The following is a 15,668-nucleotide window of genomic DNA, read 5'->3' on the forward strand; positions in this document are numbered from 1 at the left end:
AGTCCAAATTATCTCTCATTATTTTCTCAAGTAAACAGTTGTCTCCACAGTAAACCTACAGCTGAGGATTGTGAGGAGGACTGGGGAGCAGGTGGCAACTCCTATGATACGAGGTTCCTGAAACCTCCAGTTTAACAAAGCTACCTGTCCCTCTCCCATTTGAAGAATGCTCCTTTCTTCATTTCCACCTCTTATTTTCTGTTGTATTTTTATTCTTCCCAACTCACTAACGGGATAAGGGCAGGCCAGTTACCTGTGATGGTACATTAATATACAAGCACAGCTTTGAGAAGTTTGTTTTGTTGCTCTGCTTTTGTCATATGTCAAGGTTTCTTGGTCCTCAAAAGGTAAAGTTTTCATCCTGGGGCATGTAGTTCAGGTTCTTTGCATTAAACTGCAATCTGCCTGAGACTTTCCTCAGCCCAGCATTATTAGCACAGCTTTATTGCTGCTAATGTCTCCTCATAAACTAGCCCTTCAATCATATCAATCATCTTTGTTGCTCTCTGATGTCAAATGTTTTAATCTCATCAAGGTCTTTTCAGATGAATAGAAAGTGCTGCAGGAAAGGTTGAAATCATTTCTCTGAGCCCCAGGGATCGTTCTGATCTTCATTCACAAATCTCTAATTAAAATTTTGTGGTCATGCTTTATGAATAACAGCCCATTTATCCTCCTGCTCAGTGTCCCTGCAGGGTAGGAAAGTCAGTGGAAACCACGTGCTAGAACATGAGAAAGATACAAAGGGTCCTACCAGCACCACCCATCACGACCCAATACCACCCAGAACCCCCTGCTACCAGCCACAGCACCCCTCTACTCTCCATCACCACCTCCCACCACCCCCGTCCCTTAAAAGGCCAGTAGCCACTCTACTTTATTTTATTGCTAAATCTAAGAACAACAATTAATTAATTCTGTCCACAGTCCACTGAAAACCATCCTTTACAGGAGATATTTCCTTATTCAGCTATTCTAGATCAAGCGAAAATATTAGTATGATTGAAAAGTAACATGGAAATATTTTCTTTAGCAACACTACAGAGTTTTTTAATCAAGAAAGTACTCTTCTTGAAAGTTGGCTCACACTTTATCCCATTCCTTTCCCCTCCCCTCACTACCATCCTAGAAATGTATTTGGAAATTTGTTTCCAGAATTGCAGAATTGCCCATACAACCCACACCACTTAGATTCACTCACACCCCGTGTTTGTTTCCACAGGGTATTATGCAGTTTAATACTCCACTGTATTCACCCACGTGTGCTACAGGTCACTTTTGGCTACTACCCTAAATTAAATCTCTCACCAGAGAAAAACATTGGCAACCACTGAAGGTATTTAAAAGATGAGTGCCCGGCCGGTGTTGCTCAGTGGTTGAGTGGCAGCCTATTAACCAGGATTGATTTTCAGTCAGGACACATGCCCGGGTGGGGAGCATGCAGGATGCAGCAAACCAATGATTCTCATCATAGGTGTTTCTATTTCCCTCTCCTCCCTTCCTCTCTGAAATCAATAAAAATATTTTTTAAATAAAGATAAAAAATGAGTGACAGACTCAATCCAAATGAAGAATTCCAAAGAAATTTTTGAAAACTACAGCATGATTGAAATAAGGGGTAATTGCAGTTTTCTTACCTCATAATTAAGAGAATGCACTGACAATTACAAAAATCGAGAAGGGGTAGAAATTTTACACCTTGCAAATATAGGGCAGTGTAATTAAATACATGACAGTTCTTTATAACTGGACCTGATGGTGGCTCAGAAGAAAAAACATTCTGGAAATAGTGGTGATGGTTACATAAGGGTGGGAATATATTTAATATCCCTGAATTTTACACTTTAAAATGGTAGATTTTTAGTTTTTTTTCTTACTATGTAAGGTGATTGTTCTAGTTGAGACCTACCTGGACAAACACATCACCACCATTCTGCTGAGTACCCAGAGAACCCAGCCCTGCCCTTCCTAGAGCAGACCAGTCTGTCCCTTTCTCGCATATTCAGGCCTGTCCAGAGGTTTCCCCGGGCTTCTTCTCCCCAGCCCTGCCAGAATGGCTTTTGGGGACACAGAAGAAGTATCTGTATGCGTGGGCAGTGGGTGTGACCTCCGGTTGGTGCGCTCCCCTCCACCACTCGGCTCCCCCACTTGGGCCCACAGGAATCTCAGGAGTCTCTGCTTGCCCACACAGGCTGTGGAGAGCCAGGATGCTCTCTCAGGCTTGGCGTCTGCCCATCTTCACTGCTCAGCCATATCTTCACCTGGGAGGGGATCTCCTCCCAAAACTCCAAACAGCAAATGGGGAAAGCCCTCCCTTTTCAGATTCCCTCGTAACCCACTGTGGTTCCTATGGTCTCAACCGTACACCTGCATCCCCGCTTAGTCGGTCTTTCCAACCACGTTAGGTCCAAGGGATCATGGGCAGTTCCTTCCCAAAGGCAACGTCTTTATGCCCACTCTGGACCCTTGCACTTTCCCACTTCCAGAAATCTGTGGGACCATCCTTCTTACATGTATCATCCCTGTGGTCTCCTTCTGCTCTCCCCCAAGATTCTTCTGTTGTCACTGCATGTGTATTGGAACAAATCGATCTTGTCCTCTCCCTTTCAACAAAACACAGCTTTTCAAGTCAAACATGCTCTTTGCCAAGCTATCCTACTTAGAAACCTTCTTGTGAAACTCAAAGTCTAGGCAAGATTTTGTTTAGCCTCTGTGCCTTCCCTCCCCCCTCCCCCCTAAAGTAAAGACAAACTGCCAAATAGGCACCAGAGAGATTTCCAGAAATGAAAATGCATTTTCTTAATATTTTCAAAACTTATTATCCTTCCTACTCACCTACCCAACATACACACATGTGTGCTTTCATGGAACTGTTCCCCAGCCTGTCCCTAGGAGCCTGCAGGGTTGAGTAGGGGCTCCTGGGACTCTGTCCCACCAGGAGTGCCATCTGAGTGCAGTGCCACAGCCTAAAGGCACATTAAGCTCAGCGTGTGGGGGTTGAGCACGTGGCATCATTCAGTAATTTGGCTCCTAACAGTTCTCCTTGGTTTGATTTCCCAGGGGAAACCTGGCGCCCCGGGGCCTCCAGGAGTTCCAGGGGAACCGGTGAGTTCATTACTAACAGTTGTACGTGTGTTGCATCACGTGCAGTTCTAAAGCTTTCTTGGTGACTAACATTTGTGGACATCTCCGCAGGGGGAGAGAGGACCTGTGGGAGACATTGGTTTCCCCGGACCGGAAGGACTCTCGGGAAAGCCGGTAAGAACTTCCGTGGTTTAAACTTTGCCAACTTGAGAAATGTTCTAAGCAATGCCTCCTCTCCATCTCCTCAGAACACCTGAGATTTAAGCAAGTTGTTTCTCAGGAAGTAAGTGAGGTTCTGCAAATGGATTCTGGGGTGTGGCTCTCACTGAGTGTCCTGGCTCTCTATGAGGTATCTTTATGTCTTACACAAGGGAGACGAAGCTGAGGTTCTTTTCGTTTTAAGTGTCAGCGAATTAAACTCATTGTTTCTTAAGTCTAATGTGCTCAGTGGACTTAAAAATAAAATGGCCCTTCACATCCTAAAATATAAAGAAACAAGACTCACAGATATAACACCTGTGTGTGAAGCTAAAGATTAAAGTAGAAGCTGTTTTCTCAGGATCCCTCCCTTATCTATGCGCCTTGTTCCTACACTTTCATAAATCACTGCTGCCAAATATATCATCCCCCTGTGTCCTAAAGAGCTCTGGGCTGCTGATATATAGTATTGCTGTGACACTGTAACAGTCATTCCTACTAATCCAGTTCAACATATATCCATGCGTTTGCTAAGGATGTACTGAGCCCAGAGGGAGGGATATAAAGATGAATAAGACATACCCCAGTCTCAGGTTTTTTTTCTTTATAGAAGGTCACTACTGCTGTGCCAAAGTGGCTCAGAGGTTGGGCGTCGACCTTATGAACCAGGAGGTCAAAGTTCAATTATCAATCAGGGCATATGCCCAGGTTGCAGGCTCTATCCCCGGTAGGGGGCATGGAGGAGGCAGCCAATCAATGATTCTCTCTCATCATGGATGTTTCTATCTCTCTCTCCCTCTAGCTTCCTCTCTGAAATCTATTTAAAAAAATACATTAAAAAAATAAAAAACAAAGAAGGTCACTGCTCCCTTTGCTTGTTTATTTGCTCTGTATGTAAAAGGAGGAGAGGGTACTGAATGTAAACAAGCAGCACAGAACTCATGAGGCCGCTTAGAATCTTTGTGAAACATTCAGGGTTGGTGCATTCCCTGACTGCCACCTCCCTAGAGAAGGCAACGTGAAAAAATGTGTTAGGAAGATCTGGGTTTGAATTATGACTCCAAGGGTATTGTGAGTCACTTGAGTAACATGACATAGGGAAAGCATTTCCAGTGCCTACCCATGGGAGGCGCTCAATAAATATTAGTTTAATCCCTGCTTTCTCTTACCAACTTTCCACTTCTAACCCCTGAACAACATCTCATTTTAATGCTTACCACAGAGTGCCTAGGGGATGAGACAAAAGGCAATTTGTTTATTCAGCAAATATTTCTTAAGCACCTACTCTATGGTAGGCACCGTTCTGCGTGCTAGCAACTCATGGGATTTACATGCTGTGATAGGGCCACAGACAACAAACACACACAATTTCAGGTAGAAGAAGATCTAAACAGGGTGAAGTACTAGAGTAGCCTTTAACAGGGTGGACAAAAAAGGAAAGCCATTGGAGCAGGACCTGCACGAAGTGAGAGATCAAGTCCTGAGGAGGTTGGGGTGGGGGCATTATTTTAAGAAAAAGAAATGGCTAGCAAGAGCATGATGTGTTTAAAAAACAGCAAAAGGCATGAAGTTCAGAGTGAACTAAGCTAAAGAAAAGTGGGAAAGATCCTGAGGTAGGGGTAGGCAGTGGCCAGACCACAAGGAACTTCTCGGTTCTGAACAGAGCTTGGATTTCACTTGCATCCTGATAGAAACTCGCTGGGGTGTTTGTGGAGGGGAAGGAAAACTATTTGACCACATTTTAAATGACCACTCTGACCAGTGTATGGAGAGCAGACTGTAGGGTGAAAGCAGACAGAACAGTGAGGAGGAACTGCCATAGCCCCCATGAGAGAGAAAGATGGTGAGAACAGGGAAATCATGAGGAGGAAGAGGTGGGGTTGAAGGGACAGCCAACAAGACTGGCTGAGGCACCAGCTGTGGCATGTGAGGGAGACAAAGCTGTGGTTTGGAGAATGAGCCATCGTGTCGGAGTGAAGTGTTTGGTGAGATGGGAAAGACTGGAGATGGGTGGTTTGGGGTGGGAAAACCAAGAATTGTCTAGGTGAGATACATTCATCTTGAAGCACAAGTAGATATCCAAGGGGAATGCCAAGTAAGCAGTGGAGAGAAGCATCTGGAGTTAATGGCGAGGCTGGACTACAGAAACCAATCAGGGTACTTAAAGCTGAGCCGGGGTGAAACAGTCACTGTGGTGAGGCAGAGAGGAGGATCTAGCGGAAAGACTGAGAAAGTGCAGCCAAGAGATGGGAAGAAAAACCAGGTGAATGAGGCTTCCTGGGTGTTTTAAAAGAAAGTGTTTTAAAAGAAAGGAGTGATAAACATACAGGCAAGTGACATGAGAGCTGATAATCCAACACTGGGTTTTGCAAAGAGGAGGTTGTGGTGGGAGAGATTCCAGCATGTTAGCATCTTGATAAGAATGGCCCAATTGAGAGAGGAAATTCAGATGATGTAAGAGAGTGCAGGTAACTTTGGGCATGTGTAGAAGACTGGTATTCCACTCACAAAAGGAAATTGGTCTTAACAGAGAATGGGGGCTGTTCATTCCTCTTTAACAGGAGACACAAGTCAAAATACAAATGCATGTAACTGGTGGGTCGGGTGGAGGGAAGGGAAGGTGGTTCTCTCCTGTTTATTGCCTCAGGGGAAGAAGAATCGGGGTCATCGGCTGGCCCTGAAGAGTGGGGTGATGATGCTGGACTTTTGAAGAGATAGGAAATATGTGAAAGAGTATTTTTGGAGAGAAGGGGTGGGAGTCAAGTCAGAAAATACAGAAGGGAAACCTGATAACGCAGGAGGGCTGCTTGCCCTCTGCCATCCTTCACTTAGATTGGAACAAGTGAGCAAGAACTCGTGGTCTTCTTCAACCACAGTCGGACGCTCAGATTCAGAGGCACAATAGACAGAAAGTTGGCTCTACCGGAAATGGATTCTTCCAGAGAAGTGAGATGAGGGGAGGGAGCGGAAGTCCAGTACACATAGGTTATTGTAAAAAATCTCTGAGAACAGGATATGCTATGAAAAGCAAGTTAGTAACACCTTCATATGCAAAAAAAACACACAGGACAGTCTTTGATGAATTATGAGACCCCCACCCCCCAAAATAAAAGACTATAAGGGTTATTTCCTTTCCTATACTGTTACCAAAGACATGAATTACACTAGATTTCCACACTAGATTTATCTTCTTTTAATCAAGTGGCACAGCTGTTTCTTCACATCCTCTGCTCAGTCAGCTGTATCTTTGTTGCTTGTGTTTCTGGATGTCATAAATTCTTTGAACCATACCCTTCGGGTAACATGTTCTCAGTAAAAGTATTCTGGACAATTCCCAGGATCTTTCAGAGAGGTCGGGGACTTTGGCTGGGCTCTCAGCTGTGACAGACGATAGTGTAATTTACAGCGCTGAGCACATGAGGTTGTCTGCAGTTCGGCATAGAATCCATTCCCGGGCGCACAATGAAAGTCCCCTCGGCTTTTCAGAGGAGCATGTCCATGAAATCACCTGCTGGCTAAGAAATCATTTTCCTCACCTTGATCTCCCTCTTCAAATCAAATCTCAAAAACACATCTGCTCTCGGACTCTAGGTATTTCATTTGACCCCCCAAGTGCTTTTCCTTCTCACATCTCCTGGCCGATAGTTCTCACCGTCTTATAAATCCCTGAGCTTTTATTACCACCTCCAGAACTCCCTTATATAAAGTTCAGAAAACTTGCAGTTTACTAATAAAAAGCCACTATTTGATACTCAGAAACCGTGATTACACATCCCTTGCTTCCCCTTTATATTTTCCAGCTGAAAAATAACATTCTTTCTCTGACTGACAGTTTATTTCATATTAAGATCATGCTCTGGCCATGTTATGAAATTTCCCCAGCAGCAGCGGAGACCATTTACTGAGAATGACTCCTCGTGCTGGAAAAATTGTAAGGAGGTAGCAGCAGTAAATGCCATCCACCAGCCACCCGGCACTATTGGGCACCTTCTTATTTCTCAGAACGTACCTGATAGAATAAGTAAGGAAAATCACCCTGTCGCCTGTTTACAGTGAGCTTGGCATGTTCTACTATTTCACTAAATCTTTTGTCTTAAGGCCATTATTTTACCCTGACTTTCTAAGTGAAGGAGCCAATGCTGTTAAGGTTAAGTAAATTGCCCTAAAGCCATGGTAGGCAAACTGCGGCTCGCGAGCCACATGCAGCTCTTTGGCCCTTTGAGTGTGGCTCTTCCACAAAATACCACGGCCTGGGTGAGTCTATTTTGAAGAAGTGGTGTTAGAAGAAGTTTAAGTTTAAAAAATTTGGTTCTCAAAAGAAATTTCGATCGTTGTACTGTTGATATTTGGCTCTGTTGACTAATGAGTTTGCTGACCACTGGCCTAAAGTAAATGGAACTTTTCAGTGGCAGAGTCAGAATTTAAACGTGGAACTACTATCTGGTTCTATCGATTTTGTTTTCCATTTCACCATACTGCATCACCAAAATCTCTGCAGGAATATGATGAAGTCCTTGGGTCTCTACCCTTTTGTTGTATTTAACCATGTCTGTCAGTGCAGAATTAGAAATATTAACCATTTTTTTGTCTTTACAGGGAATAAATGGAAAAGATGGATTACCAGGTGCTCAGGTATGGAAAATACCATCCTATATAATAAAGCCTAATATGCTAAGTGTCCAGTTGTCTGATCATCCATTCAATCAATCAAAGCGTAATATGCTAATGATATGCTAAGGCCATTCAACCACTCACTATGATATGCACTGACCACCAGGAGGCAGACACTCTGACTGGTAGGTTAGCTTGATGCTGGGGTCCAGCCAATCGGACTGAGCAAGATGGACTGGATACACCCTGAAGCCCTCCCACAGTCCCCCTCTGACTGGCCAACCTCCCACATCCCTCCCAGGCCACTATCGTGCACGAGTGGGGTCCCTCGGCCTGGCCTGCGAGGGATCTGGTCCCTCAGATTTCTCGCAATCTGAGCTGAGGGACCCCCCCTGCTCCTGAGTGCATGAATTTCCTGCACTAGGCCTCTACTTTAAAATAAGTGTTCTGATGCACAACCGCAGAATACCTGGAGGACCGAACTGAAGGGAAATCTCGACATGCAGTGACTTTTCATGCTGACATCTGTTTTTCAGGGCATCGTGGGTAAGCCTGGAGACAGAGGCCCCAAAGGAGAACGTGTATGTATATTATTATTTTGATTATTAAGTCTGTCTGCTACACCTGTGCCATCATTTGACTTCCCAATTATGTATGTAGACTTCCTATAAATCTCTCAGCATGAAAAGGGTAGAGCATATGTGATCCTAGATCTGGCTAAAAGTAAAGCAGGACCATTGAAGACCCAGAATCAGGCCACGTGGCAAATGCACCTGCATGGCTGGCTTTTTTAAACAGCTAAGTCTTGTTGGTTTGGAAAGCTTTATCATCCTATGTCATAGGAGGATTTGTGGAATAAAAGCTTTTACTTATAATTCCACAGATAATTCATAATAACTGAAGGAAATATGAAAATAGAGGAAATAACATGAAGAAAGTAAAAAAAAATCTACCTTACCCCACTACATTCAAGCACTATTGATATTTTGACCCAGTTTCCATTTCTCTCACTCTTATTCAAAACATATACATATACTTAATGAATCAATACAAAAGAATATATACTTTTTTATAAAAGTGAATTCAAATTTTTTTGTAAATGTCTTTTTTTGCCTCATAATATATAATGACTGCCTTTCCATGTCAGTAAATATACAGCTGCTGCTACTTGTTAGTGGCTACACGTTATTCCACTGTTTGGATATACCTTATTTCACTTACTCAGTCCCCCTTTTGGGGGTATTTAGATTTCTCCCAGTTTTCATATTATAAACATCACTATAATGAGCATCTTTGTCCCTAGATTATAAAATAATTTTAATACATTAAAGATTGTGTTTATTTTGCACATGATCAGGGTATTGATCAAAGTGTGCTAGTATTTCTTTTATCTATTTTTTTATGTTAATAGTCTCAGATATTTCTCCAAATGTGATCTGGATTGATATACTTGCATGCAGATACATTTTTTTAAAATATTTTTATTGATTTCAGAGAGAAAGAGAGATTGAAACATCAATGATGAAAGATAATCACCAATAGGCTGCCTCCCACACGTCCCACACTGGGGACTAATCCCACAACCCAGGCATGTGCCCTGACTGGGAATTGAACCATGACCTCCTTGTTCATAGGTCGACACTCACTCACTGAGCCATGCCAATTGGGCACAAATACATTTTTATAACCAAGACAGTAGCACTAAAATTAGGTCCATCTATATCAAGCATGTCAAACTCAAAGGCTAACACAGGACAAATAAACAATGTTTATGTTTAGTTGGGCCACAAAAAAAACAAAAGCTTCAATTTTCATAGAAAGATGGGTTTATTTTAATAGAGACAATACTGAATACAAAGGGCTGAAATAATGAGTAATCATTAACATAAAATAATAGAACATTTTCATAAAAATTAATATTTTTTTCTTGAACATTAATTTACCAGACACTGAATAACTGCACAAATTAATTAGCGTAACGCAAATAAACCTATTTTTCTTGTTCTTTGAAAGCAAAATATTTCCTGTTGCACACTCCAAACAAGTCAGTCCAAGTCTAATGAGGTGGCAATCAGCTGCTAAAATACTCACTTCTAATATTAGTGGAAAGAAATGGTGAACCTGCATGTAAGGCGTGTAAGGGAAATGAATGCAACACAATTATAGTAATAAGTCATTAGCAAACATTGTAGTTCATTAGTAATAATTATGTATAACAGGATATTGTAAAAATTAAGTTATGATATTTTTGTTAAAACATTTCTTAAATACCGTTGTATTGGTTGGACAGCAAGAAGATTTGTTGTGAGCCACATGTGGCCCATGGGCTGCAAATTTGACATGCTTGATCTACATGGCTTCTTTCTACACCTCTCTATGCCATGATCAAACAGGTCTCAGTAATTGTTCACTTGTTTTCATCATCTATATATATAAAAGCCTAAGCAGCCAAACAATTGGTTGACCTAGCTGGTCAATATGACATGCACTGATCACCAGGGGTCAGACACTCAATTGGAAGTCATTGTGCTACTACAGCCAACTCCCACAGCCAGCCAACCTCCTGAGGTCTCTCCCTTTGACCAGCCCTGATCACTGGCTGAGGAACCCCACCCATGCATGAATTCATGCACTGGGCCTCTAGTTTTTAATGAGAAATAAGCTTTGGACTTTTGCAGTGGAGCCACAACAAATAAAAGAATAATACAGTGAAATATAGGGCAGCCTCAGTGCATCATTTCATCATATTTGGTTTGGTCATTACCACATGGAGTAATGAAAGTGAATATTAGAAATATCTATAACTGAAACACCTACCGTGATCTATCTGTCTTCCTCTCTCTCTCTCTCTCTCTCTCTCTCTCTCTCTCTCTCTCTCTCTCACACACACACACACACACACACAACATCTGTATAGAAATCAACCCACAGAATCTAATAAAGACGAAACATACAATAGCAAGCAGGGGGAGGGGGGAGAGTACATGATTTAGGAGGTATTTTGAGTGTCTTGTTTTTCTGAGTGAAAAATTTCAGTGATGAAATCCTCTTGTAATCATCCTTTATTATTGCAAAGGAGACCCAGGCCTAAAGTGACAGCTGCTACTGACTTTCAAAACTGACATTATTCTAGACTGGAAACAGTACACCTGACATTGTCATTACCGTTCACTGAGTGTTTTCAGCGTGCCCGACATAGTTCTAAGCACAAACTTGAATTAACTCTTTTATTTTCAGCATCACACTGCTTAGTGGACACTATTAACACCCTCACTTTTCGGAAGAGGAAGTTGGTCACAGAGAATTTAATTCACTCACCCAAAGTCCCACAGCTAGGTAGTTCCAGTGTCCATCCCGATCCTTTGTCTGAGCTACAGCTGTTGCTGTTGTAGAAGAGATCATTCTTTATACTTAATTCTTTCCTTATCAGGGTGATCAGGGGATTCCTGGAGACCGAGGCCCACAAGGTGAACAGGGAAAGCCAGGCCTTCCAGGCATGAAGGGAGACGTTGGTCCTGTGGGGCCACCTGGAAACAAGGGCTCTGTGGGGTCCCCCGGGCACCAAGGCCCTCCTGGCATCCCGGGCATCCCCGGCACTCCGGTAAGTGGTACTGAGAGCTCCAGACTCCTGGCTGGTACTGACCACTATCCCTTTTCTCATGAAAGCAACAATAGTTCCTTCAAATAAATGAAATGAGCCTAAAGTGGTCCCTGTGAGGGTACAGTTGCTGTCATTTCTTTCAAGTTATGTACCAGACCCTCTGCAAAGCACTTCCAACATGTGACCTCCCTGCATCCTCTCAATGAACCTGGGAGGATGGCTGTTCTTTCCATCCAACTTAGCAAAAGCAAAAACTTGTCCAAGGTCACAGTTATTTAGTGGATCAAACCCAGGTTCGACGGACTCCAAAGCTTCCTCTTAAGTACTATCTATAATGCCTCCTTCCACTACACAGAAAATACATACTACATCTGTTTCATATTAAAACTTCACTTTGATGAATATCAGAACAGCAGAGCTGCTGAGTCGTGCTCTGAATTGGAGACCATTGGGGCCAAGAGTGTTTGGTTAAAAAAGCCCATGTCTTTATTAAATCCTCAGAAAGCATGGTGAGTGCCACTCCACAGAGGAACTTCATGTGAAAATGTCCATGTCAGGAAGAAAGGAGTGTTTGGGAGTAAGGTCAGGGAGTTAAGGACATGCTGTCCTCAGATGTCATTACCAGACAGGGCCAAATTGAGCAGTCCCATAATTTTCATATTTCTTTATTTTTACCCACTTCCCCTGAGCTCTACTTGAATAAAACCTGTAGAATGGCTTCTCGGTGCTGTGTCAATAATTGGTATTTGATGCATTAATTCAAGTTTATTTGTCCCATCTGCAGTGAAAATAAAATGTTGAAATAGGACATTCTTGGAACTACTGAGTCCTAACAGCAATCATCATCTGAGCCCATCACATTGTCTTTCATTTTATACCCCTGGGTAGTAACCACCAAATACAAAGAAGAGTAATAAAATACTTTGAAATCCTATTCATCATGAAAAAATGATAGCTCCCTTTTGAAATATCATGGTCTATGGTAAAACATTACTATTATATGGGTAGATTCTTTGTCAACGTCATGTAAATTTATTTGTGAAGAAATTAAAAACTCAACTGACATTATTTACCTACTTGCATTTTCTCTTAAAAAAGAAAACTACTTAGTAGAAATAGGCCTGCAAAGTATAAATTACAGAATAAACTTTACCATGACATGCAGAAAACTTAGTAAGTCTTATCCCATGCACAAAACATTTAAAAAATAATCTGGAATACTTAGAATTCTTTTCTAGGTTGTCTTCCTTTGAAAATGCATGATATCAGTGAGTTAATAACTGTACCAGTGTCCAGTGATTGGTTAGAAGTTTAGCTGTGCCTGGGATATTTAACATCATGATAACACTGCTCAAATTCTATAACTTCAGAAGATGAAGTAATAGGAAATGTCTTTCCTGATTATATGAAACCATGTCTCCCCATTCAATAGGAAATATGTTCACATCACTGGTTATGATTTCAGCCCACAGCTTTTAAAGCAATTATGCACTTCAACTTCTTTCTAGCATTTGATCAAAACAAAACAAATGTATTGCTTAATATAGTCAGTGGCCAAAAGCATTTTGCCTGATAAATGTATCTGTATAGAAGCTTCAAGTATGCATGCCAACTCAATATTTCTGTTCTCCATTTCTGCTGGGCTCTATTTTAACAGACCTTTTTTTTTTCTTCTTTAGGCTGATGCAGTTTCATTTGAAGAAATAAAGAAGTATATTAATCAAGAGGTACAAAGGATTTTTGAAGGTTAGACTTGCTTAATAAACATTTCTGAATCCTTTACCAATTCTCATCCATTGTGGGAAATCCCTGCCAGCAACATTCTCAAAAGGTGGTCATTAAACAAGTTTAAGAGGCAGCCCGCTTTGTGATGGGAAGCTCCACTAGTGTTTGATAGAAACATTTTCCTTATGCCAAGTTAAAGTTGCCTCACCGTCACTTCCCATCATCATTCTTGGTCTGCTGCAACAACGCAGGTAAAGTATCTTTCTCTGTTCAAGTGTGACCACACTTCGGGTATTTTTCCTTTTTCTTTTTTTATTTATTGATTTCAGAGAGGAAGAGAGAAACATGGTTGTTGCGCTTATTTTTGCATTCATTGGTTGCTTCTTGCATGTGCCCTGACAACCTTGGCGTATCCAGACGATGCTCGAATCAAACTGAACTACCCAGCCAGGGCCCATGTATTTTTGAATATCCTCCTTTGTTTTCTCTTTAGTGGAGTGTGTCCAGCTCCTCCATGATCATTGCCCTTTAGAAATATTTAATCTTTAAATATCCTTCATTCACCAAAGAGTATTTGAACAGGGTAGTGTCTTTTGACGTAGGCCAGGGTCAGCAAACTATGGTCCACCAGCCAGATCCACCCACCATCTGTTTTAGTGCGGCCCAAAGGAGAATGGGTTTTACTTTGGAGGGGAGGTGCAGGGCAGTACATTTTTTAATGGTTTTTTTAATCAAAAAGAATATTTCATGACTAGTGAAAATGACCTAGAATTCAAATTTGTGTTCATAAATAAAGTTTGATTGAAACACAGTCACACTCATTCCTTTATGTATTTTCTGCTAGGGTGGCAGAATTAAGTAGTTGTGACAGGGACAGTATAGCCTACAAAGCCTTAAATATTTACTTTTTTTAATTTTTTTTCTACAGTTATTATAATATATTTTATTGATTTTGTACAGAGAGGAAGGGAGAGAGATAGAAAGCTAGAGAGAGTCATCGATCAGCTGCCTCTTGCACACCCCCTACTGGGGATATGCCCGCAACCAAGGTACATGCCCTTGACCGGAATCGAACCTGGGTCCCTTCAGTCACCAAGCCGACGCTCTATCCATTGAGCCAAACCGGTCTCAGCTAAATATTTACTTTTGCAGAGCAAGTTTTCTGACCCCTGATACAGACACTTCAATATCACAGCCTAAGATAGCATTTTTTGATAAGCATCCATATCACATCATTGATTCATATTGAGTTTTTAATTAACTAGCAACTTTGGATCTTTCTTGTACAAAGTTTTTTAAATTAGCTATTTCTCATTATTCACTGTTTTCCATATTTAAAATCTATTTTATGTTACTTTTTTACTTACTGCGCTATTTTATGTTACTTCTTAATTAAATTTCAAGTGATTCTTGTTCACACATTGTTCCAACCTGAAGATACCTTTTGGAATGTTGTCTCATAAGGCAGGTTGGCTGACCTTCATAACTTTGTGTTATCTCTAAATTTTATAAACATCTCGTTATTCTAATTGTGTGGGGTTTTTTTTAGAAAAACAACCAAGAATTCATTGACAGCAGCCAGAACTTTGACACTTAGGGTGGGGAAATAAAGAAAAGCATAGAAGAAGCAACAGGAAAGCGTAGGCTTGGCTGCCCTGGCTCACTGGGAAGTCAGAGAAAAGAGGACCTTGCAGACCAGTTCAGGGGCTTGCCTGGGACAAGCTGCCACTGCCCATTGTTCCCCTGGTTGCAAGTCTTGTGGGTCTTTTAGAGGTTAGAGTAATAGGTTCATGTGGGGGAAAGAAGGGGAGAGGAATGTCACAGGTATGCCTCTGGGGGAGGGGAAGGGGAAGTTTCATCATTCTAATTATTGATAGTCATTTTAAATTTTTAAAAAAGAGTCAAGGATTAGGCCTTTCTAAATGCCATTGCATTCCTCCTGCCCATTTGTATGCCATCTGTTAGTCTTTTGTTGTTGTGAGTGCTGAATCCATGTAGTTGTCCTGAAATCTACTCTGCATTTTTTTTTTTTTATCCACAGGATATCACATGATTTTGTCAGGTGATTTGCTAAAATCAAGATCACTCCCCTCCACTGTGAACTTAATAGAGCGGGAGTTATTTGTCAGAACTACAAATAAATAAACATTGGCTCTCAAAGTAGTTTCTGCTTCTTTTGCAGAGAGCCCTGCCCTTGCTAAGCTAAAAATAGATTGTTAAATTTACAAGGAATAAGATTACAAAATGCCCCAAGTTCATCTATTAACATTTCTACTGCAAATATGGAGTTAGCTACTCTCCAAGAAGCTCTGATTATTTTAAGCAGTAATTAGCATCAGAGACCAAAATCTCAGTGCTTGAGTGCACATTATTTTATTTCACATGAACACTGGACACAGAGCAGAGGAACACAGGGACTTTCAGCCACTTCGGTGACAAAATTGGGGGG

The 15,668-nt window shown here is 41.5% G+C and overlaps 1 protein-coding gene across 1 annotated transcript in view; it reads left to right on the top strand.

Annotated features, from left to right (window-relative positions):
- The window catches only part of COL19A1 (collagen type XIX alpha 1 chain), a 276,934-nt gene that overhangs the window by 249,138 nt on the left and 12,128 nt on the right, over positions 1-15,668 (top strand). The window contains exons 43-48 of the mRNA XM_084890396.1: positions 3,061-3,105; positions 3,196-3,258; positions 7,879-7,914; positions 8,430-8,474; positions 11,324-11,494; positions 13,174-13,240. Coding sequence (XP_084746522.1) covers positions 3,061-3,105; positions 3,196-3,258; positions 7,879-7,914; positions 8,430-8,474; positions 11,324-11,494; positions 13,174-13,240 — 427 coding nt within the window. The remainder of the gene's footprint in view (positions 1-3,060; positions 3,106-3,195; positions 3,259-7,878; positions 7,915-8,429; positions 8,475-11,323; positions 11,495-13,173; positions 13,241-15,668) is intronic.

The sequence above is a fragment of the Pipistrellus hanaki genome (assembly GCF_964339955.1).
Source record: "Pipistrellus hanaki genome assembly, chromosome: 7".
NCBI lineage: Eukaryota > Metazoa > Chordata > Mammalia > Chiroptera > Vespertilionidae > Pipistrellus > Pipistrellus hanaki.